Genomic DNA, 23,262 nt, shown 5'->3' on the forward strand with positions numbered 1-23,262 from the left:
GCGTTTCACCCGTCCTGCGGGCTTGTTCACTTCCAATGCTGCCCTGTTATCTTCTGGTTTCTTTCTTCTTTTAGATATCTAAAGCTAAAATTCGAGTGCCGCCTTGATGATTTATGTACGCCACTGTGGTGGCGTTGTCTGACTGTACTTGAACAGGCCTGTTTAGTACCAGATGCCGGGCCAGGTTCAGAGCATTGAACACTACCCGCAATTCCAGAATGTTTATCGGGAGGAGATACTCCTCCCTGGTCCACCGACCCTGAAGAGAGTGTTGCTCCAACACCGCGCCCCAACCCCTCAGACTGGCATCCGTCGTCAGAAGGACCCAGTTGGAGATCCAGAAGGGACGACCCCTGCTCAATCGTTGGTCCTGCAGCCACCAGGTCAGTGACAGACGGACCTCCGGAGACAAGGAAATCATTTGAGACCTGATCCGGTGAGGCAGGCCGTCCCACTTGGCAAGAACCAGTTTCTGCAGAGGCGGGATTGAAATTGAGCATACTCCACCATGTCGAAAGCCGACACCATGAGGCCTAGTACTTGCATCGCCGAGTGTATCGACACATGCGGACGAGAGAGGAAGCAATGTATCTTGCCCTGAAGATTCAGGACTTTCTCCTGTGACAAAAACAACCTCTGGTTGATGAGCCACCCGTGGGCTTGCAGAAACTGGACCATCAGATCCAAATGAGGGAGGACAACTTCTGTGGAATTGGCCAAGATCAGCATGTCGTCCAGATACGGCAGGATCCAGACGCCCCAACGGCGGAGTGAAGCCGTCATAACTGCCATGACCTTGGTGAAAATTTGTGGAGCCGTGGTCAGACCAAACGGTAAGACCCGCAATTAGTAATGGAGATTGTCAATACCAAACCGCAGGTACTGCTGATGTGACATGGCAATAGGGATATGCAGGTAAGCATCCTGTATATCCAGGGATACCATATAGTCCCTGGTTCCAAAGCCAGAGCGGAGGGTCTCCATACGAAACTTCCCTCACAAACTTGTTTAAAGATTTGAGGTTGAGAATGGGCTGGGAGAAACCATTCGGTTTGGGGACTAGGAACAGCATTGAATAGTACCCCCTGCCTCTGAGCCAGAGGCACCGGCACTACCACTCCGGTGTCCAGGAGGGATTGTACCACTAAACGGAGAGTTGTTGCCTTCATCTGATCCGAAGGGATGTCCATCAGGCAACAGCGAGGAGGGGGACGTGTCTTGAAGGATATAGCGTATCCGTGAGTGACGACTTCCCGTACCAAGCGACCGAAGTGGTCTTCAACCATACCTGGGTGAACTGTAGAAGTCGGCCACCCACCCTGGGATCCCCGCCCTGTTATGTCGCAGGCTTGTCAGATTTGGAAGCCGGCTGACGGGCAGCCCAGGCACGTTTAGGCTTGGACTTGGTGGTTTTGGAAGTGCGAGACTGATTCGGGTACGCCTGACCCTTTGCTTTACCAGGAGGGCGAAAGGAACGAAAGGCAGTACTCTTAGCATTCGGGGCCGAAGTAGTAGTACTAGGTAGACATGCAGTCTTAGCAGACGCCAAGTCAGCGACAATCTTGTTGAGATCCTCACCAAAAAGGATGTTTCCTTTAAACGGGAGCACCTCCAGGGTTTTCTAAGAGTCCAAGTCCACCGACCAGGACCGCAACCAGAGAATACGGCAAGCCAAAATGGATGTCATAGCAGCCTTGGCCGCCAGAACATCTGCATCTGAAGCTGCTTCTTTAATGTAATGACAATATAAGAGAGACATTGTCTGGCATGTTCAGAAAAATTGGGACGGAAACTCAGCCTCTATTTCCTGAGCCCACTCCTCAATAGCTTCTGCAGCCAAAGTAGCCGCAATGGTAGGCCTATGCGCAGCCCCTGCAAGGGTATAGATAGCTTTTAAGCAGCCCACCACACGCTTGAGAGAAGTGACGGTAGTAACAGCAGAGCAGATGACACCACCAGCCGAGCGATTTGCGAATCCACCGGCGGTGGCGTTTCCCAATTTTTACTCAATTTTGCAGCAAGGGGATAGCGGGCTAGCATCTTCTTGTGCGGGGTGAATTTCTTTCCTGGGTTCTCCCAGGATTCCTGACGTATGTCAACCAAGTGGTCAGAATGAGGTAAAACCATATTTAGTAACCTGCTGACGTTTGAACCTGTCCGGTTTCTTAGATGTAGTAGCAGGCTCAGGATCATCATCATCAATCTGAAGAATGATCCTGATAGCCTCTAATAGATCAGGAACATCCACCTGTGAAACAGATTCTCCATCAGAAACGTCATGATCAGAATCTGTGGGGTCAGTATACATGCCATCTTCATCGGAAGAGGTGTCCAGAACATGCGTGGATTGAGAGGAAGTAACAGCCCACTTAGAGAACTTCTTAGGTTTAGTCTTAGGCGGGCGAGGGTCAGGAATACATTTATCCAAAGAGTTATTCAAGTGTTGTAACTGAGTGGACAGAGCATCTGTCCATAGCGGATTAACCGCAGGGACCATATAAGCCTGATTAGGCACAGGAGGTCACATAGGGGGCGCAAGTCTAGTTACCAGCGTAGTCAGTAAGTTAGAAAAGGCAGACCAAGGCGGGCCCTGATGTGCCCCTATTGTAACAAACTGACTGGGGGGGTACAGAACCCCCAAAACCTGAACCCACCGCAGCCATGTTATCCTCAAATGCATCTGGGACATCATAACCGCGCACGGCGGAATCAGCCCCAGACCCATCGCCCCCTGTAGCTGACATGATATGAAAGCGTAACCCACGGGCGACACAGTACAATATCAGCAGATATAATACCTAACACAAACCCCCCGTGCAGTGTGACAGCACAAACAGAGGATTTCTCAGGTAAAAGGTGACTGAAAAACACAGAGAAAAATACAAAATACGTGTATTCTGTGAAATACCTATATTATCTAATAACCCTGACGCACAGAGCCCCCTCAGGTTACAGAATATAGGGATAGCAGTAGGAGTGAGATACACGGAGTAGAAATCACCCAGCAGCTATATGCACACACACACAGTCACATGTACAATGCAGGAATTATGACAAACAATAAAACTGCACTGGACTAGCAATACTATTACTGAGTAAAGCTATGTATATAAACAGATATATCAATGCACAGTAAAAACTGGATGAATATCACAGGGCACTTGTACTTAATAACCCTGAAGTATGCACTTGTTCTTAACTAATACTGTCTAAACGACATGTAGAATACTTAAGTGTCCTGTAAATGCACAGCACTGATGATGCAGGCGGCTTTACAGAGGAGGCATCACCCAGCAGTCCCAGAATCAGCGCAGCTGTGTGTAATGGCGCCCAAACGCTGACAGGGAGTGAGGGAGAGATAGAGATGCAGCTCTAGGGTGGGAACATTTACTCTAAATGGCGCCAAGGGCTGGGGGAGGGGCTACAGGCCAGAGCCTTATCCCTTGCTGGACTTCACCACCGGGTGCTGCGGGCCTTAATAAAATGGATTATAGCCTAATCTGACCTGTGCCCTTGCCCTGGTGGTCTAGTGGGGTCCCTGTACTGCCACAGTGTCCACGCCAGCGTGCGCGGCCCGCCTCCTAATGGCCACGGCGGATCGCGATTTCCAGCGGGTCCCCTTTTACCTCCTCCCTGAGTGCGGCCACGTGATCCCGGAGAACTTCGGTTAGTGTGTGTGCCCTGGGTGAAGAACCGGAGCCTCCACTGTAAGTACCCGGCAACCAGGGACGTGGGAGTATACAGTGCCACTGGGGGAGGTGATGGAGCTGCAGCAGGAGATGTCAGAATGATATCTAGCACTAGAGTGCCTCTGCTGCTGCCCTTGAAGTCTTCTATCTTCTTTAAAATAGCTCTTCTTAGGGCTGCTGGAGCAGCCCTGCCTGTTAGCTGCCTGCACTGCAGGCACCAACTGACAAACTGAGCTCCTGTGCACGGAGGCGGGGTTATAGAGGAGGCGGCACTGAGCATCTTGGGAACAGTCAAAGCTTTTAGCCTGTTGGTGCCTCGGATCAAGATCCTACTCTACACCCCGATGTTATTCCCTGTGGAATACCAGTGTACCCCGCTGCAGAAATATATATACACACATGTATACACACACACACATATACATGAGACTGATTCAATGCACAAGGTAACAAGAGCTCTCAATGTGTAAATGTATTCTACTCGTACATACAGATGGAGCCTCCGTTATTCAAGCTCTTTATGTGACTGGGCGCACCTAGTCACTGTGAGCATCTCCGTCTGGACGGACACGCACGCCCAGATGGAGATGTGCCCCATTCACTTGAATGGAGAGCGTCTCCGTCCGTGCACCTGGACAGAGACAATCTGAATCAGAGCGTCTCTGTGCACTCCCAGCGTGACTAGACGGATGGATCACCTAGTCATGCCGGGAGTGCACGCTTGCGCTTCGGTCAGGTGAAATGACCGAGATTCCATCTGTATATGTATGATCAATAGTATGGCCATGGTACAGGTTATTTTTTCCACATTGCCCCCATACTTCCCTAAACATTTGTTCCTGTGGTACACCGGGTGTAGTATGGCCACGGGTTCTATTCCCACTCTATGGGGGTCGTGGACACCCACGAGTGGAAATAGTCCCTGTTGGTCGGCATGCCGACCATCGGGATACTGAGCCGGCGGGATGGTGGAGGAGGTCATGTGACTGTCGGTCAGCAGACCGCCAGTCACATGAATACCACCCGGTACACCAATGCATCTATACATGAATAGAAAAAAATCAGTGTCAAGCGCCAGAAGCCAGGACATGACATGGCTATGCTGTTCAGGTCGTCAGCAATATCACTAACTCAAATGCATCTGTCCTCCTGCTGATGTGCCCTTTAGTCGCAGAAATCTGATCACAATACGCACCTCAATGTTTGACCATGTTTCCACCAGCCCCGCCATCTTACAACAAATGTTGGGACAGAACAACTGATATGAGGTCCAGTCTGATGGCCGTGATGCATGCTACATTCAATCTGTTCAAACTTGTAGTGGTTCGACCGCCACCGTTGGTACGCGATTTATAACCTGTTTTTAACTTGTGAATGCATTCTATGGAGCACACCCTGTGTACTTATTGAGTTTCACAGAATACATATATACAATAGGGTCTACTACGATTGGCATGCGGTCGGGATCCTGGCGACGGGATCCCGACCGCCGGAATGCCAGCAGCTGGGTGAGTGCAAAAGAGCCCTTTGCGGGCACGGTGGCGCGCTATCACGCTATTTATTCTCCCACCAGGGGTGTCGTGGACACCCCAAGAGGGAGAATAGTTGTCGGTATCCCGGCGCCGGTATGCTGAGCGCCGGGATCCAGACAGCTGGTATATCCAGTGCCTCCCATAAATCCTTTTCTCGGATTCCACAGGGGACACTGGAAGCTTACGCTGGGGTATAGAGGCATGGTTAGTGGGAGGTGGCACTATGATAATTTAGAAAAGTGTGAAGATCCTCCCCCTCTAGTACCCATCATCCCCCAGTTAGGAAAATGTAGACAGAAAGGAGATGGACCATAGGAGGTATAAACAAGAAGAAACACACACAGGGAAACATAACATAACAAGTCAAAACCCCAAAACTATCTAAAAGAAACAGATGAAAGAGCTGTGGAGGGCGTCCAGTGTCCCATGTAGAATCAGAGGAAATGATTTACCTGTAGGTACCAAAATCCTATTTTTCTTTCATCCACTAGGGGACAATGGAAGCTTACGCGGGGGACGTCCTAAAGTTTTCCCTTCGGACGGGAGAGCACTGAGGAACCTGCAAAACCAATTAACCAAACAGAGAGGCTATAGCACTTAATAAAAGTATTTGTGGAAGACCAAGTGGCCGCACGGTAAAGTTGATGTGTGGAAGCACCACGACGCGCCATCCAGGACGTACCCACCGAACTGGTGGAATGCGCCCCAATGAAGGATGGAGGCTTCAAGGCCTTGCTTGCATATGCCTGATGGATGGTCAAGCAAATCCATCAAACCAAAGTCTGTTTAGAAGCAGGCCACCCCCTTCGGGCAGCAGTGTACGAAACGAACGTGTCTAATTTCCGTAAGGAAGCCGTCCTAGTGACATAAATGCGCAAGGCTATCACCACATCCAGAGTAGAGGTATGTCTTAATACATCCTGAAAAGCCGGTACAACAATCGCCTGATTTACATGAGAAGCGGGCACCACCATCGGGAAAAAAAGAAGCCTGTGAATGAAGTTCCGCTCTGTCCTCGTGGAAAACAAGGTATGGTGCAACCAATTCCGGTACTCGACGAGCAGACGCCAATGCTAGCAAGAGAACCGTTTTCCAGGACAGATACCTAATGTCTACCTCTTCCAACGGTTCAAACGTGGATGATTGAAGGAAGTCCAACATAAAATTGAAATCCCATGGTGCCATGGGAGGAACAAAAGGAGGTTGAAGCCTGAGCACTTACCTGAAGGAATGTGTGTGCTTCAGGTAAGAGTGCCAGATTGAGAGGGCGGAAAACTGCATATTTAAGGATCCCAAGTGTAGACCCGCGTCCAACCCATCTTCAAGAAAAAGTAATAGTCTGGATAGCCGAAACATCCTGAAGGGAAACTCTTGACCCCGACACCATGAAACGTAAGAACGCCAAATGCGGTGATAATGAGCAGCCGTAACTGCCTTCCTTGCACGTAACATGGTAGGAATGACTGAGTCTGGAACTTTACTTCTTAGTACAGCATTCTCAACAGCCACCCTGTGAACGCAGTCGCGCTGAGTTGGGATGCAGAAGATCTCCACTGGTCATCTGCCAGAAGAAGTTGAAGATATGAGAACCAGCTTCTCTGAGGCCAGTCGGGTGCTACCAGAATGACTCTGACTGACTCGCATTTTAAGCATTTTAGAACGCGAGGGAGAAGTGGAATGGTTGGAAATATGTAACCCATATCGGAATTCCAGGGAGCTGTTAGTGCATTCACTGCTTCTGCTGCTGGGTCTCTTGTCCTGGACACGTATCTTGGAAGTTGATTATTCAACTGTGACACCATGAGGTCTATCTGAGGACATCCCCACCTTTAAACGAGGGCCTGGAACATCTCTGGGTGTAGTGCCCATTCTACCAGATGAAGAGCCTGGCGGCTGAGATAATTCGCCTCCCAGATGTCCACTCCTGGAATGAATACTGTGGAAAGAATCACCCGATTTTTCTCTGATCACTGTAAGATCCGAGAAGCCTCTCTCATCACTAGGCGTCTTTGAGTTCCGCCCTGTCTGTTGATGTATGCAACTGCAGTCGCATTGTCTGATTGCACTCGAACCGGATGTGAGCGAAGAAGGTGAGACGCTGACCTTAGAGCATTGTAAATTGCTATGAGCTCCAGTATGTTTATGGGTAACCGGCTTTCCTGGATCGACCACCTGTGTGGAAAGTGAGAATCCCGGACCACCACAACCTCTGAAACTCGCATCTGTCGTCAGAATAGTCCAATTCCAAATTCTGAACCAACGTCTCGCCACCAGGTTGTTGATTTGGAGCCACCAGAGGAGCAACGCCCTTGTCCAAGTAGATGGACACGTCAATGAAGTTGTAGGTGAGAACTCGACCATTGTGACACAAGGTCTAGAGGTGGAGGAGCTTCACACTTTTCTAAATTATCATAGCGCCAAATCCCATTAACCATGCCTCTATACCCCAGTGTAAGCTTCCAGTGACCCCTAGTGGATGAAAGAGAAAATACAAAGAATATATTAGAAATATCTTCTCAGTATTATTCTTATCATTTTTCTAGTTAAAACTCTGGAGTAAAACGTCTAGGACAGGTGAGGCAGTGCTTCCCCTGCCTATCTTTTCCGCATGTCTTTGATCAAACCTCGCCAAATTTCCAGTAGTTTATAGTGCTGCACATGTGTATACTGCCCACATGAACCATTTGGTTCCTACATTGTGCGTAAATCTGGCTTTGGTACTAGACATTGCCTTCTGAGCCATTTATCTCACCGCACGTCCCTGGTGCTGGTGTGTATATATATATTTACACACACACACACAAACACACACACACACAGAGACACACACATATACACAGTACTGTGCAAATGTTTTAGGCAGGTGTGGAAAAAATGCTGCAAAGTCAGAATGCTTTAAAAAAATAAGAATTTACTCACCGGTAATTCTATTTCTCGTAGTCCGTAGTGGATGCTGGGACTCTGTAAGGACCATGGGGAATAGCGGCTCCGCAGGAGACTGGGCACAACTAAAAGAAAGCTTTAGTCTAACTGGTGTGCACTGGCTCCTCCCACTATGACCCTCCTCCAGACTTCAGTTAGGATACTGTGCCCGGAAGAGCTGACACAATAAGGAAGGATTTTGAATCCCGGGTAAGACTCACCAATCACACCGTATAACTCGTGATACAATACCCAGTTAACAGTATGATAACAACTGAGCCTCTCAACAGATGGCTCAACAATAACCCTTTAGTTAAACAATAACTATATACAAATATTGCAGACAATCCGCACTTGGTATGGGCGCCCAGCATCCACTACGGACTACGAGAAATAGAATTACCGGTGAGTAAATTCTTATTTTCTCTGACGTCCTAAGTGGATGCTGGGACTCCGTAAGGACCATGGGGATTATACCAAAGCTCCCAAACGGGCGGAAGAGTGCGGATGACTCTGCAGCACCGAATGGGCAAACTCTAGCTCCTCCTCAGCCAGGGTGTCAAACTTGTAGAATATAGCAAACGTGTTTGACCCCGACCAAGTAGCTGCTCGGCAAAGTTGAAGAGCCGAGACCCCTCGGGCAGCCGCCCAAGAAGAGCCCACCTTCCTCGTGGAATGGGCTTTTACCGATTTAGGATGCGGCAGTCCAGCCGCAGAATGTGCAAGCTGAATCGTACTACAGATCCAGCGAGCAATAGTCTGCTTTGAAGCAGGTGCACCCAACTTGTGGGGCGCATACAGGATTAATAGCGAGTCAGTCTTTCTGACTCCAGCTGTCCTGGAAACATAAATTTCCAGGGCCCTGACTACGTCCAACGACTTGGAAGCCTCCAAGTCTTTAGTAGCCGCAGGCACCACGATAGGTTGGTTCAGATGAAAGGCTGATACTACCTTAGGGAGAAATTGGGGACGAGTCCTCAATTCTGCCCTATCCATATGGAAAATCAGATAAGGGCTTTTACATGACAAAGCCGCCAATTCTGATACACGCCTGGCCGAAGCCAAGGCCAACAACATGACCACTTTCCACGTGAGATACTTCAATTCCACGGTTTTAAGTGGCTCAAACCAATGTGACTTTAGGAAATCCAACACCACGTTGAGATCCCAAGGTGCCACTGGAGGCACAAAAGGGGGCTGAATATGCAGCACTCCCTTAACAAAAGTCTGAACTTCAGGTAGTGAAGCCAGTTCTCTCTGGAAGAAAATCGATAGAGCCGAAATCTGGACCTTAATGGAACCCAATTTTAGGCCCATAGTCACCCATGACTGTAGGAAGTGCAGGAAACGGCCCAGCTGAAATTCCTCCGTTGGGGCCTTCCTGGCCTCACACCACGCAACATATTTTCGCCATATGCGGTGATAATGGTTTGCGGTTACTTCTTTCCTAGCTTTAATCAGCGTAGGAATGACTTCCTCCGGAATGCCCTTTTCGTTCAGGATCCGGTGTTCAACCGCCATGCCGTCAAACGCAGCCGCGGTAAGTCTTGGAACAGACAGGGCCCCTGCTGCAGCAGGTCCTGTCTGAGCGGCAGAGGCCATGGGTCCTCTGAGATCATTTCTTGAAGTTCCGGGTACCAAGCTCTTCTTGGCCAATCCGGAACAATGAGTATAGTTCTTACTCCTCTTCTCCTTATTATCCTCAGTACCTTTGGTATGAGAGGAAGACAAGGGAACACATAAACCGACCGGTACACCCACGGTGTCACTAGAGCGTCCACAGCTATCGCCTGCGGGTCTCTTGACCTGGCGCAATATCTTTCTAGCTTTTTGTTTAGGCGGGACGCCATCATGTCCACCTGTGGCCTTTCCCAACGGTTTACAATCAGTTGGAAGACTTCTGGATGAAGTCCACACTCTCCCGGGTGGAGGTCGTGCCTGCTGAGGAAGTCTGCTTCCCAGTTGTCCACTCCCGGAATGAACACTGCTGACAGTGCTAACACGTGATTTTCCGCCCATCGGAGAATCCTTGTGGCTTCTGCCATCGCCGTCCTGCTTCTCGTGCCGCCCTGTCGGTTTACATGGGCGACTGCCGTGATGTTGTCTGACTGGATCAGTACCGGCTGGTTTTGAAGCAGGGGTTTTGCCTGACTTAGGGCATTGTAAATGGCCCTCAGTTCCAGAATATTTATGTGTAGGGAAGTCTCCTGACTTGACCATAGTCATTGGAAGTTTCTTCCCTGTGTGACTGCCCCCCAGCCTCGAAGGCTGGCATCCGTGGTCACCAGGACCCAGTCCTGTATGCCGAATCTGCGGCCCTCTTGAAGATGAGCACTTTGCAGCCACCACAGCAGAGACACCCTGGTCCTTGGAGACAGGGTTATCAGCCGATGCATCTGAAGATGCGATCCGGACCACTTGTCCAACAGGTCCCACTGAAAGGTTCTTGCATGGAACCTGCCGAATGGAATTGCTTCGTAGGAAGCTACCATCTTTCCCAGGATCCGCGTGCAGTGATGCACCGACACCTGTTTTGGTTTTAGGAGGCCTCTGACTAGAGATGACAGCTCCTTGGCCTTCTCCTCCGGGAGAAACACTTTTTTCTGTTCTGTGTCCAGAACCATCCCCAGGAACAGTAGACGTGTCGTAGGGACCAGCTGTGACTTTGGAATATTTAGAATCCAGTCGTGCTGTTGTAGCACCTCCCGAGATAGTGCTACCCCGACTAACAACTGCTCCCTGGACCTCGCCTTTATCAGGAGATCGTCCAAGTACGGGATAATTAAAACTCCCTTCTTTCGAAGGAGTATCATCATTTCGGCCATTACCTTGGTAAAGACCCTCGGAGCCGTGGATAGACCGAACGGCAACGTCTGGAATTGGTAATGACAATCCTGTACCACAAATCTGAGGTACTCCTGGTGAGGATGGTAAATGGGGACATGCAGGTAAGCATCCTTGATGTCCAGTGATACCATGTAATCCCCCTCGTCCAGGCTTGCAATAACTGCCCTGAGCGATTCCATCTTGAACTTGAATTTTTTTATATATGTGTTCAAGGATTTCAAATTTAAAATGGGTCTCACCGAACCGTCCGGTTTCGGTACCACAAACATTGTGTAATAGTAACCCCGTCCTTGTTGAAGTAGGGGCACCTTGACTATCACCTGCTGGGAATACAGCTTGTGAATTGCCTCTAGCACTGCCTCCCTGCCTGAGGGAGTTGTTGGCAAGGCAGATTTGAGGAAACGGCGGGGGGGAGACGTCTCGAATTCCAGCTTGTACCCCTGAGATACTACTTGAAAGATCCAGGGATCCACCCGTGAGCGAGCCCACTGATTGCTGAAATTTTTGAGACGGGCCCCCACCGTACCTGGCTCCGCCTGTGGAGCCCCAGCGTCATGCGGTGGACTTAGAGGAAGCGGGGGAGGACTTTTGCTCCTGGGAACTGGCTGTATGATGCAGCTTTTTCCCTCTACCTCTGCCTCTGGGCAGAAAGGACGCGCCTTTAACCCGCTTGCCCTCATAGGCGTGCGCACGGGGGGTGCCTGGTGCGCACAGGCACCCCCTAATGTCCGGCACCCCCCTGCACGTCACGCCTGCTACTACAACATGAACACACATATACAGTGATGCCCGCGTGTTACCGCCGAGCCTGGCCTCCTGTGCTGCTCAGTGCTGTGCTGTCACCGTTCTCCCCCCACAGCCCCTCCCGCTGCGCCCGCCGCCCAAAGTCAGACTGTCAGTGTTGTGGATGGCCGGGGCCGCACAGCGCACCCGACGTAACGTTCCGAACGCCGCACATACTGCACTGTCTCCCCTCATCCTGCACTGTCCTCCTGCCCGGCGCTCAGACTCCCGCCCGCGCTCAGTGTGCCCTGCCACTGCCGACTCAGGAGGACGAAGAGCTGCCGCTGGAGCAGCTGGATAGACCGACACTTTAGCAGAGAGAGTGACACAGGACCCTGTCACTCACTAACTATAGTCTGCAACTGTGAGTGAGTATGCTGCTGCAGCCTTCAGGGAAAAGAGTGGGGACCAGGGGGCATAAAATATAAAATATTAATAATTGAATAAAAAAATTTCAGAGATCATATTAGTAATAGAACATTTTAACATTTGTTAAATTTTATATATATATATATATATATATATATATATATATATAAAAATAATAAACAGAGGGCATTCTATAGTGCAGATCAGTTTATTCATAAAAGACACAGCTATAAAGGATAAAAACCTCGGCACTTGATACTACTGTATGTAACTGGTACTAAATTTCTCAGCACTGTGGGCTTAAAACCACATGATTTTGTCTATTGTATCATGGCAGACAGGAACACTCTCCTAGTACCTCTATGTCGGGACCACACACCACACCACTGGCAGCAAGGCACAGCACGTCGAGACAACATCTATACTAGTCCCAGAAGGTTCTAAATGGGACAAATTTATGGTGCGGTGTGTGGTCCCAACATAGAGGTACTAGGAAGTGTTCCTGTCTGCCGTGATACAATAGACAAAATCATAAGGTTTTAAACACACAGAGAAAGTATGTATCTGTGTGCCAAGGTTTCTATCCTTTAAAGCTGTGTCTTTCATGAATAAACTGATCTGCACTATGGAATGCCCCCTCTGTTTATTACTTTCAGATCTTTTCATCCCATGGGGTCCCAGGACTTACAGCAGGGAGCTGTGGTCTGGTAATTAAGAAGGGAGCGAGTGCAATCAGTCCTGTGGTTTATTGGATGTGGAACTGATTGATTCAATATCCCGGTGGGACTTATACACCTATATATTGGAATTTGAGCAAACCTATATAGTAATCTTTTACTTCTTTGCATATTCAATGTGATCTGGACGCGATATTTGCGTCCAGGATCTTATGGCAATATGCAATCGTATCGCTTGGATGTATTAAGCAGGCTGAGAGATACAGAAGGGAATGGGAGGCTGAAGGACTCAGAGTGTAGGGGACAGGCTAACAGAGACAGAGTGAAGGGGAGAGGCTGAGAGAGACAAAAGTGAAGGGGATGATGATAGACGCAGGGATGGGATGATGGTGTGGCTAAGAGATGCAGAGGGGAGGAGGTGACACAAGTCTGGTTGAACCTCTGTTGTATGACGATAACTCTGGTTATATTACTACATAAACAGGCATCTTTTGGACCATGTGATATCCTACATGAATAATGAATACCAACTGAAGATGCCGTCTGCCCAGGGAGGACATTTCTTCAAAGGTTCCCCGTTGTGAGAAACCACCATATAGGTAAGGTGCATATGGAATGGAAAAGAATGCTCCCAGAGTGACAAGAAACAGACGGCATGTCATGTTGACACATCCTCATTTTCAGTAGTCCTGCCTCTTGGGTGGGCTGTACAATGTGTGTGTGTGTGTGTGTGTGTGTGTGTGTGTGTGTGTGTGGGGGGGGGGGGGGGGGGGGGCTTGCTGCCAGACTGAGGAGGAGTACTGTAATTGCAGAGAGTGCCATCAGGGGTGTTTGCTTGGTACACGCCACAATATCGGACAATGTATCTGCATTATTATGATTGGCACAAAGGTGGATGTTTTATATTGCAGTGACAGCCAATAGGCGGTGCTAGACACGCCCAATAGGTGGTGCTAGACACGCCCCTATGGTGCACCCCCTAACAAAATGTTCTGCGCACGCCTATGCTTGCCCTTATGGGGCCGAAAGGACTGTACCTGATAATACGGTGCTTTCTTTGGCTGTGAGGGAACATGGAGTAAAAATGCAGACTTCCCAGCAGTTGCTGTGGAAACTAGGTCCGAGAGACCATCCCCGAACAACTCCTCACCTTTATAAGGCAAAACTTCCATGTGCCTTTTTGAGTCTGCATCACCTGTCCACTGCCGAGTCCATAACCCTCTCCTGGCAGAAATGGACATTGCACTTATTTTAGATGCCAGCCGGCAAATATCCCTCTGTGCATCTCTCATGTAGAAGACTGCATCTTTAATATGCTCTACGGTTAGCAATATAGTGTCCGTCTAGGGTATCAATATTTTCCGACAGGGAATCTGACCACGCAGCTGCAGCACTGCACATCCATGCTGAAGCAATAGCTGGTCTCAGTATAATACCTGTGTGTGTATATACAGACTTCAGGATAGCCTCCTGCTTTCTATCAGCAGGTTCCTTTAGGGCGGCCGTATCCGGAGACGGTAGTGCCACCTTCTTTGACAAGCGTGTAAGCGCTTTATCCACCCTAGGGGATGTTTCCCAACGTGACCTATCCTCTGGCGGGAAAGGGTACGTCATTAGTAACCTTTTAGAAATTACTAGTTTTTTATCGGGGGAAGCCCACGCTTCTTCACACACTTCATTTAACTCCTCAGATGGAGGAAAAACTACTGGTAGTTTTTTCTCTCCAAACATAATACCCTTTTTTGTGGTACCGGGGGTAACATCAGAAATGTGCAACACATTTTTCATTGCCTCAATCATGTAACGTGTGGCCCTATTGGAAGTTACATTATTCTCATCGTCGTCGACACTGGAGTCAGTATCAGTGTCGACATCTGTGTCTGCCATCTGAGGTATTCGGGCGTTTTAGAGCCCCTGATGGCTTTTGAGACGCCTGGGCAGGCACTGGCTGAGAAGCCGGCTGTCCCATATTTGGTATGTCGTCAAACCTTTTATGTAAGGAGTCGACACTGTCACGTAGTTCCTTCCACATAACCATCCACTCAGGTGTCGGCCCCGCAGGGGGTGACATCACATTTATAGGCATCTGCTCCGCCTCCACATAAGCCTCCTCATCAAACATGTCGACACAGCCACACCGACACACCTCTGGGACTATATATTGTGATGATTTGCCAGCCAAGGTGTTTATATTGCTGCTCAGGGCGCCCCCCCAGCGCCCTGCACCCATCAGTGACCGGAGTGTGAGGTGTGCATGAGGAGCAATGGCGCACAGCTGCAGTACTGTGCGCTACCTTGTTGAAGACCGAGGTCTTCTGCCGCCGATTTTCCGGACCACTTCTTGCTTCTGGCTCTGTAAGGGGGACGGCGGCACGGCTCCGGGACCGAACGATCGAGGTCGGGTCCTGTGTTCGATCCCTCTGGAGCTAATGGTGTCCAGTAGCCTAAGAAGCCCAAACTATCTCCAGTCAGGTAGGTTCGCTTCTTCTCCCCTTAGTCCCTCGTAGCAGTGAGTCTGTTGCCAGCAGATCTCACTGAAAATAAAAAAACCTAAAATATACTTTCGTTTCTAGGAGCTCAGGAGAGCCCCTAGTGTGCATCCAGCTCAGCAGGGCACAAGATTCTAACTGAAGTCTGGAGGAGGGTCATAGTGGGAGGAGCCAGTGCACACCAGTTAGACTAAAGCTTTCTTTTAGTTGTGCCCAGTCTCCTGCGGAGCCGCTATTCCCCATGGTCCTTACGGAGTCCCAGCATCCACTTAGGACGTCAGAGAAATATAAGTGTTAATAGTTTATTTTGATAAATTAACAAAATTAAAGCAAAGTGAACGAACAAAAGAGAAATCTAAATCAATTCAACATTTGGTGTGACCACCCTTTGCCTTCAAAACAACATAAATTCTTCTAGGTACACCTGCACACAGTTTTTGAAGAAACTCGGCAGGGAGGTTGTTCCAAACATCTTGGAGTACTAACCACAGATCTTCTATGGATGTAGGTTTGCTCAAATCCTTCTGTATCTTCATGCAATACCAGACAGATTTGATGATGTTGAAATCAGAGCTCTGTGGGGTCCATATAATCACTTCCATGACTCCTTATTCTTCTTTATGCTAAATATAGTTCTTAATGACATTGACTGTATGCTTGGGGTTGTTGTCCTGCTGCAGAATACATTTGGAGCCAGCCAGACGCCTCCCTGATGGTATTGCATGATGTTTAAGTACCTGTCTGTATTTCTCAGCTATGAGGACACCATTAATCTTGACCAAATCCCCAATTCCATTTGCTGAAATGCAGTCTCGAACTTGCAAGGAACCTCCACTATGCTTCACTGTTGCCTGCAGATACTCATTACTGTACCGCGCTCCAGCCCCTCCGCTAACAAACTGCCTTCTGTTACAGACAACTATTTCAAATTTTGACCCATTAGTCCAGAGCACCTGCTGCCATTTTCTGCACCCCAGTTCCTATATGTTTGTGCATAGTTTAGTCAAAACAAGGACATGATACTTGATTTTCATTCCATTCAGTTAGATCTGGCAGATAATTGTATAGTGTATGCCCAGCTTTACTGATTTGTATAAGGAGACAGGATGATTTTTTATACAATTCTGATTTGTATAAGAAGAAATTATGAATTACTATACCTTTCTGATTTGTATAAGCAGATAGGATGAATTACATACCTTTAAAGAGCTTTAAGGCTGGGTACACACTTTAAGATATCGGAACAATTTGCAATACCGGAACATCAAATTGTGCTGATCATGTAATATTCCCCCATGATTGCGCACTTTCGCGGGTCACATGCAACATCTTCCAGGTGGCTGTACGGCCAACTGGAAGATATCGGGTGCAACTCAGTGCAGTGCAATGAAGAATGGAACAAGATGGCGTTCCGTCATTCATTACATCACTTAGTGTATAGCGGCAATCTGGCATGGTGCGGGCGATGGGAAATCACCACGACCATTAGCCCAACTGCCGGTCGTCCTAGTGTGTACCCAGACTAAGAGGATGATGAAACACTCTTAGTTATACCACTTTACAATGCAATATAATGACGCAAGTTACCTTACGGTACTGAACAAGGAAATGTGGTTAGAATGTCCGCTCACACCTCTTTCATCAAACGTGATAACCTGCAGAAGAGATCATACAGTTTAATAACCATGAAAAGAGAAAACAGCTCTGGAGTAAATAATGTAGAGGCCATGACTGAACTAGGACAATCCTGTGCATAGACAAAATATTGTGTACCCCTACCACCATGGCATATTGGCAGCAACCCTATAAACACAGCATGTGTGCAATTAATATATTACAATTACAGATCCCCCTTTAGAAAATAAAGGGATTTTGCCCATCTGTAGAAAGTGCCCTCTACGACCTCACAAGTGACATACACATATAGGTGCCGTGCTGAGTGATAAATGTGCATATAGGGGAGATTCAATTAAATGGTGGTAGCCTCGGACTTTAACGCCCAGAGCTATTCAATTAAAGCCCCTTCTTCTCACTGAGCAAATTAACTGTTAATGGGTGTTATCACATAGAATCAAAGGTAATTTCCTGGTCAAGGCACCCGAAAATAGGCTATTTATCTGGAGGGTTTTTTAGAACGTGCTGAGGCACAAAGGAAAATCCCTGTTATCTGTGGTCTGTGGACTGCCTTCGGGGGTAATTTAAGAACCCCACGGGATCAATTAGCCTGCAGTAAATTACCTTGGCTAATGGAATTCCCCCCATAGTGTGTGGCGTTCAACTGGGTTGTTTGTCAACTCATCAGAAGAGATTTGAGCAATTACCAGAAATCGATTAAAAACAAGCTATATATAATTTGTACTATAAAAGATTATAAGTGAATGGTTAGACGGTGATTCAGCTATTTCCTTACAGTTACCTGTATTAGCCTTATTAAGTTACCGTACAGGAAAAAGGGAGATAGCCTCAGGCTTTTATGCCAGAGACTATTCAATTACAACCCCTTTTACTTGTGCGGTAAAATTGCGGCTAATGCGCATTAACCCATAAAAGTACTTGGCGCTGTGTGTTATCGCATTCGCAGCACCATCAACAAGCGCACTTATTGCAGATTTCTGTTCAAGCCTCCCTCAGGCTCTAACAGAAATCTGTGCTGAGTGCAGCATGAGGGCTTATCACAGGCTACAAATGAATAACCCACGATTAATTAGCGCGACTAATTGAATACGCCCCTGAACAGTCTTAAATGGGTTAAATCAGGTTGTTCCAAAGATTTCCACAAATCCAGATATAACTAAATCCTTCATACTTGGCAATCTCTGATATCTGGCATTTGGTGTGGTCAGAATATTTTCTAATAGATGCATAAAGACTTTAAATGTACAGTCAGTCAGTGGCCCCTTTATTATGTACAGCTTCCTAGTATTCCGCTTTGTCCCCACATCAGCTCATATTCCTTGTGGAATGGATTAAACAAGGTAGTGATCCCGCTAGTATGCGGGCAGGCCAGTGTGCAGGGGTGCAGGGGCACAACCGGCCGAGGGGGGAAAAAGGTGGGTGCGGCCAGCCAGGGGGGGCGCAGCCTCAACTGTTTCAGTGTCACAAATGAGGGAGTGCCCGGTTGTCGACATCACTAATGTTGGTGTGTGTAGGTACTGGGCTTCCCCCAAGCACTCCACTTAATGTAATTAGACGCCGTGCATATGCTGGAACGGCCTAGCGTTAAGATTAGGTATTGGAAACATTCCTTAGAGATTCTGGTGACTTGATGGCATCACACAGTTGGATATTTGCCGTTTGCACATTCTAGCTGTGAATCTCTTGATTCACCACATCCTTAAGGTGCTTTAATGAAATATGGTAATTATCAAAAAGACTGGAGTACTTGTGGTAGCATGCTTATGGAACCAGCTTTAGATTTCATGTGCTTTGTGACAGATTCCAGTTGTTAACTACAGAAGTGGAACCTAATGTGGTCTTCTGTTGCTGTAACCAATACCATTGTTTTAATAAACAGTTACTTCAGTTAAGGTGGGTACACACTGTGCAATATGCTCCAAGATCGATATCAAACAGTGTGTTCCCTTCCCTCTCGGGCCACCCCGGGCTTGTAGTTCCACTAGCCACCTCGCATGCTGGGTCCTGTTCGATAAACAGCGAAGTGCTCGCATCTTCAGGGTAGCCCCCTGCCGTCATCAGGCTACTATGTTTTGGGCCGCAGCGTCTGCGTGTGATGTCACACAGCAGCTGCGGTCCTCCCTGCAAATGGTCCAGACACACCTCCGTCGTCCAGGCCGCCCCCCCCCCCCAAATGCTGCATCAATGCTCACAAAATGCTGCAATGCTGTCCCGTCACCGCACCCGCTAGCATCACAATTTAATTTCTCGCACAAGCGCGCATGAAGCTGAATCAGGGCCATATCACTGAGTGATACTGCAAACGATAACACTCAGTGATGTCACGCCGTGGTCGACTTGTACATGCAGATTTGCCCAACATAGCCAAAATTGACCTGCATGTACGGCCGACAGAGGGGATCGTTAACGACCCCCGAGAACGCGCAATGGCTCTCTTTTGTGGCATACACACTGTGCAATATTTTAGTCAATATCGCTCAGAAGGGGGAAAATGAGCGATATTGACTAAAATATCGCACAGTGTGTATGCACCTTTACTGTTGTCTTCCCGTCTGGGCAATCTCCTCATACCTCTCTCATTAAGAAGGTGTTTTCATGCACAAAACAGCAGCATTCTGGTGTTTTGGCTGAATAATAACTGAACCTCTTGACTGTGCATGTTGTCATGCATGGAGTGTTGCGGTCACATGATTTATTAGATAACTGCAGTACTGAGCAGGTGTACCTTATAAAGTGACCACTAAATATAATTACACTCAGGTGAAGTACAATAGAGCTACATATTTTAGATAGATAGTCATTAGATCGACCCCATATGACTGACATGCAATAAGCCAACAGGTACAAAAGATCAACAAATTCAAAGGTTGACAAGGTCAAATGGTTGACATGGAATTGGTTGACACAAAAAAAGGTTGGCACAAGTTTTTTCTTAGTTTTTTTGGGTGTAATTTTCTATGTTTCATCACCTGTGACCACAACTAGTGTAAATGTGTACCCTCGCCTTGCTTCAGGCTCGGTGCCCCGCTGCGCTCAGCACAGGTTACGATTCCCAGTCATAGTCCATGTGGATGGTAAATCAACCAAAAGTTGGAAAACATTAACAAAACCCCCCATAAAACAACAAAACTTGAGTCGACCATTGTCAAGACGACCTTAGACATAATCGACCTTTTAACTGTCGACCACATGGGTTCGACCTATTGACTGTCTAACTAGACACTGTCTATCAATTGACTTGAACCCAGGACATACATACATACACACACACACACACACACACGCACACACGCATTTTTGGAACATGTATTATACTAAAGTAAAACGGGATCCGGTCTGAAGGTCGACACTGTCTAGGTCGACAATGTTAGGTCGACCACTATATGTCGACAGTCACTAGGTCGACATGGATGGAAGGTCGACAGGGTTTCTAGGTCGACATGTGCTAGGTCGACATGAGTTTTTCACATTTTTTTTTCTTTTTTTTAATTTTTCCATACTTAACGATCCACGTGGACTACGATTGGAACGGTAATCTGTGCCGAGCGAAGCGAAGGCACCATGCCCGAAGCATGGCGAGCGAAGCAAGCCATGCGAGGGGACGCGGTGCACTAATTGGGGTTCCCAGTCACTTTACGAAGAAAACGACACAAAAAACAAACAAACAAAAAAAAACTCATGTCGACCTTTAGACCTGTCGACCTAGCACATGTCGACCTAGAAACCCTGTCGACCTTCCATCCATGTCGACCTAGTTACTGTCGACCTATAGTGGTCGACCTAAACATTGTCGACCTAGATACTGTCTATTTGATGAACCACACCCAGTAAAACATGTGTTATATAGAAGAGAGATCAAATGATGTCAGAAATATTCTAAAATACAGCTCTCTTATGTAGCGCGTAATCCATACTTCATACCTGCCTACCTTCCCAGAAAGGGCGGAAGGCTTCCAAAATTCAGGTGGCGCTCCCGGCCCCGTGGAAAGGCAGGCAAGGCTCCTACATACCACTACAGCTCCCCACTCCCCCCCTCTGCCGGCCACAATAGAGTGCAAGTGGGTGAGCCAATGGGACCTGGTGACGCCGGAGAAGGGGGCAGCCAAGTCGGTAAGTGTGCCATACTTGCATATTCTCCCTGAGTGTCAGGGAGACTGCCTGAAATAATGGTGGTCTTCCTGACTCCTTGAAGTGTCTAGCAATCGCCCTGAGGTTGGTCCATGTGGGAGCGACACAGTAATCCACCATGAAGGAACATTAGGGACAATAATAAACACACTGTAAAGGGGGTACACACGGAGAGATCCGTGCTTAGTCTCTAAGCAATCTGACTAGACTGCTTAGAAATGAAGCACAGATCTGTGTGTTTGTCCCACAGCGAAAGCAATGCACGGCCCTGCACGTTGCGATCGCCGGTACTAGACAGGCATATTCTAGTTAGATCGCTCACTTCACCGATGGGTGCTGAGCGGGGGAAAGATGTGTGCTGAGCGGTCCGTGCTAGACCGCTCAGCACACATCTCTGGGAGAAATCTCCCGGTGTGTACGGCCCTATAGCTTAATTACTGGCTGTGCAGACGTGTGACAAGTTTCAAGAGTCTGGTGCAAGAACCTGGTGGAACAGAGAGAGTTAGAGGGGGGAAATTTACTAGTAAATAGTGCAGCTTATTTTTATTGCATGTCAATGGGAAAACACCTCTGATGGAGCAGTGCAGCACAGCATGCATACTGTATGTAGGTGTTGCTACTAAAATCTCCCTGAAATGCTGTTTTAAAGGTAGGCAAGTATGCTTTAAACTTGGCCTCCCACTGAAGTAAAATAAATTCAGCTTAAGCAGACTTTGAAACGTTTTAACTGTACTTAATTTGCACCACTAGATGGCACACGAGCTGCACTTGCAGGGGTTTCGTAGTGTTCATGCTTGCCCTGCATTTAGGGGGGGAAAAAACATAAAAAAGACCAGGGAAGTCTGCTTCTTGCAAGGAAGAGTCAATATATTGTAGAAAGCACTGTGTAAGCAATATATACAGGCATTACAACAATAACACATCTCACCATTTACATAATAAGGCTTTTCATTACACTATACTCGGTCTGTTCAACAGAACTTACAATCACTGGTGCCATGAGGGGGGCGCTATGGGGGTACTAATTGCATGGACCCGGACTGCTAGGGGATCCAAATGTAAGCTCAAGCGCTAGATTCCCATATTTCACAGTGGGTATACTCTATGTAGAGTTGTCAGAAATACTGGCACTAGTGGGCATTTGTACCTTTTAATAGCCCTAGATTTCCGTTATAATTTATTTAAAGTTATTATTATTATTATCTTTTATTCATATGGGGCCACAAGGGATCTGCAGCGCCCACTACAGAGTACATAAACAAATGAGCAACACAAGAAGAAAAAAAAACACTTAAAGTGACAATATAGGACAAGTACAAGGTATATATAGAAAACCAGGGGTTAGGTGCCATCAAATGGAGTGCTGACTGAGTATGAGGGGAGAAGGCCCTGCTCTTACGAGTTTACAATCTTAAAATTATTTATACAATGCAAATACTACACAACGCTTTACAGAGAATATTTCAGTCATTCCATTCAGTCCCTGCTCCGGCGGAGTACACAATCTATTGGGCAGATGTAGTAAGTCTTAAGCTGTGTACTCACCAGGCGATGGAGAAATGCCGTCGTTGAACGATATAGGGGTATATGCAATTAGCGGCGAATCGCGGCAAATTATCGCCGTTTCTAAATTCGACCGTCCAATTTCGGCAAGTGGTTGCCGAAATTCACCATATTCAATGGAAAACGTATTCGACAGTCCCGCGGGCGAAAAACGGACGATTTGACGGATTTTGCCGCGATTTAAAAAAAACGGGGGAAAACGGGAAAAACCCGAAAAAAAATGGCGTGGGGTCCCCCCTCCAAAGCATAACCAGCCTCGGGCTCTTCGAGCTGGTCCTGGTTCTAAAAATCCGGGGAAAAATTGGACAGGGGATCCCCCGTATTTTTAAAACCAGCACCGGGCTCTGCGCCTGGTGCAAAAAATATGGGGGACAAAAAGAGTAGGGGTCCCCCGTATTTTTTACACCAGCATCGGGCTCCACTAGCTGGACAGATAATGCCACAGCCGGGGGTCACTTTTATACAGTGCCCTGCGGCCGTGGCATTAAATATCCAACTAGTCAACCCTGGCCGGGGTACCCTGGGGGAGTGGGGACCCCTTCAATCAAGGAGTCCCCCCCCCAGCCACCCAAGGGCCAGGGGTGAAGCCCGAGGCTGTCCCCCCCATCCAAGGGCTGCGGATGGGAGG

The 23,262-nt window shown here is 47.9% G+C and overlaps 1 protein-coding gene across 1 annotated transcript in view; it reads right to left on the bottom strand.

Annotated features, from left to right (window-relative positions):
- Positions 1–23,262, bottom strand: part of PIGL (phosphatidylinositol glycan anchor biosynthesis class L) — a 401,477-nt gene that overhangs the window by 143,459 nt on the left and 234,756 nt on the right. Inside the window, exon 4 of the mRNA XM_063955844.1 lies at positions 16,896–16,963. Within this exon, the coding sequence (XP_063811914.1) occupies positions 16,896–16,963 (68 nt within the window). The remainder of the gene's footprint in view (positions 1–16,895; positions 16,964–23,262) is intronic.

Source organism: Pseudophryne corroboree, chromosome 2, assembly GCF_028390025.1.
Source record: "Pseudophryne corroboree isolate aPseCor3 chromosome 2, aPseCor3.hap2, whole genome shotgun sequence".
Classification (NCBI taxonomy): domain Eukaryota; kingdom Metazoa; phylum Chordata; class Amphibia; order Anura; family Myobatrachidae; genus Pseudophryne; species Pseudophryne corroboree.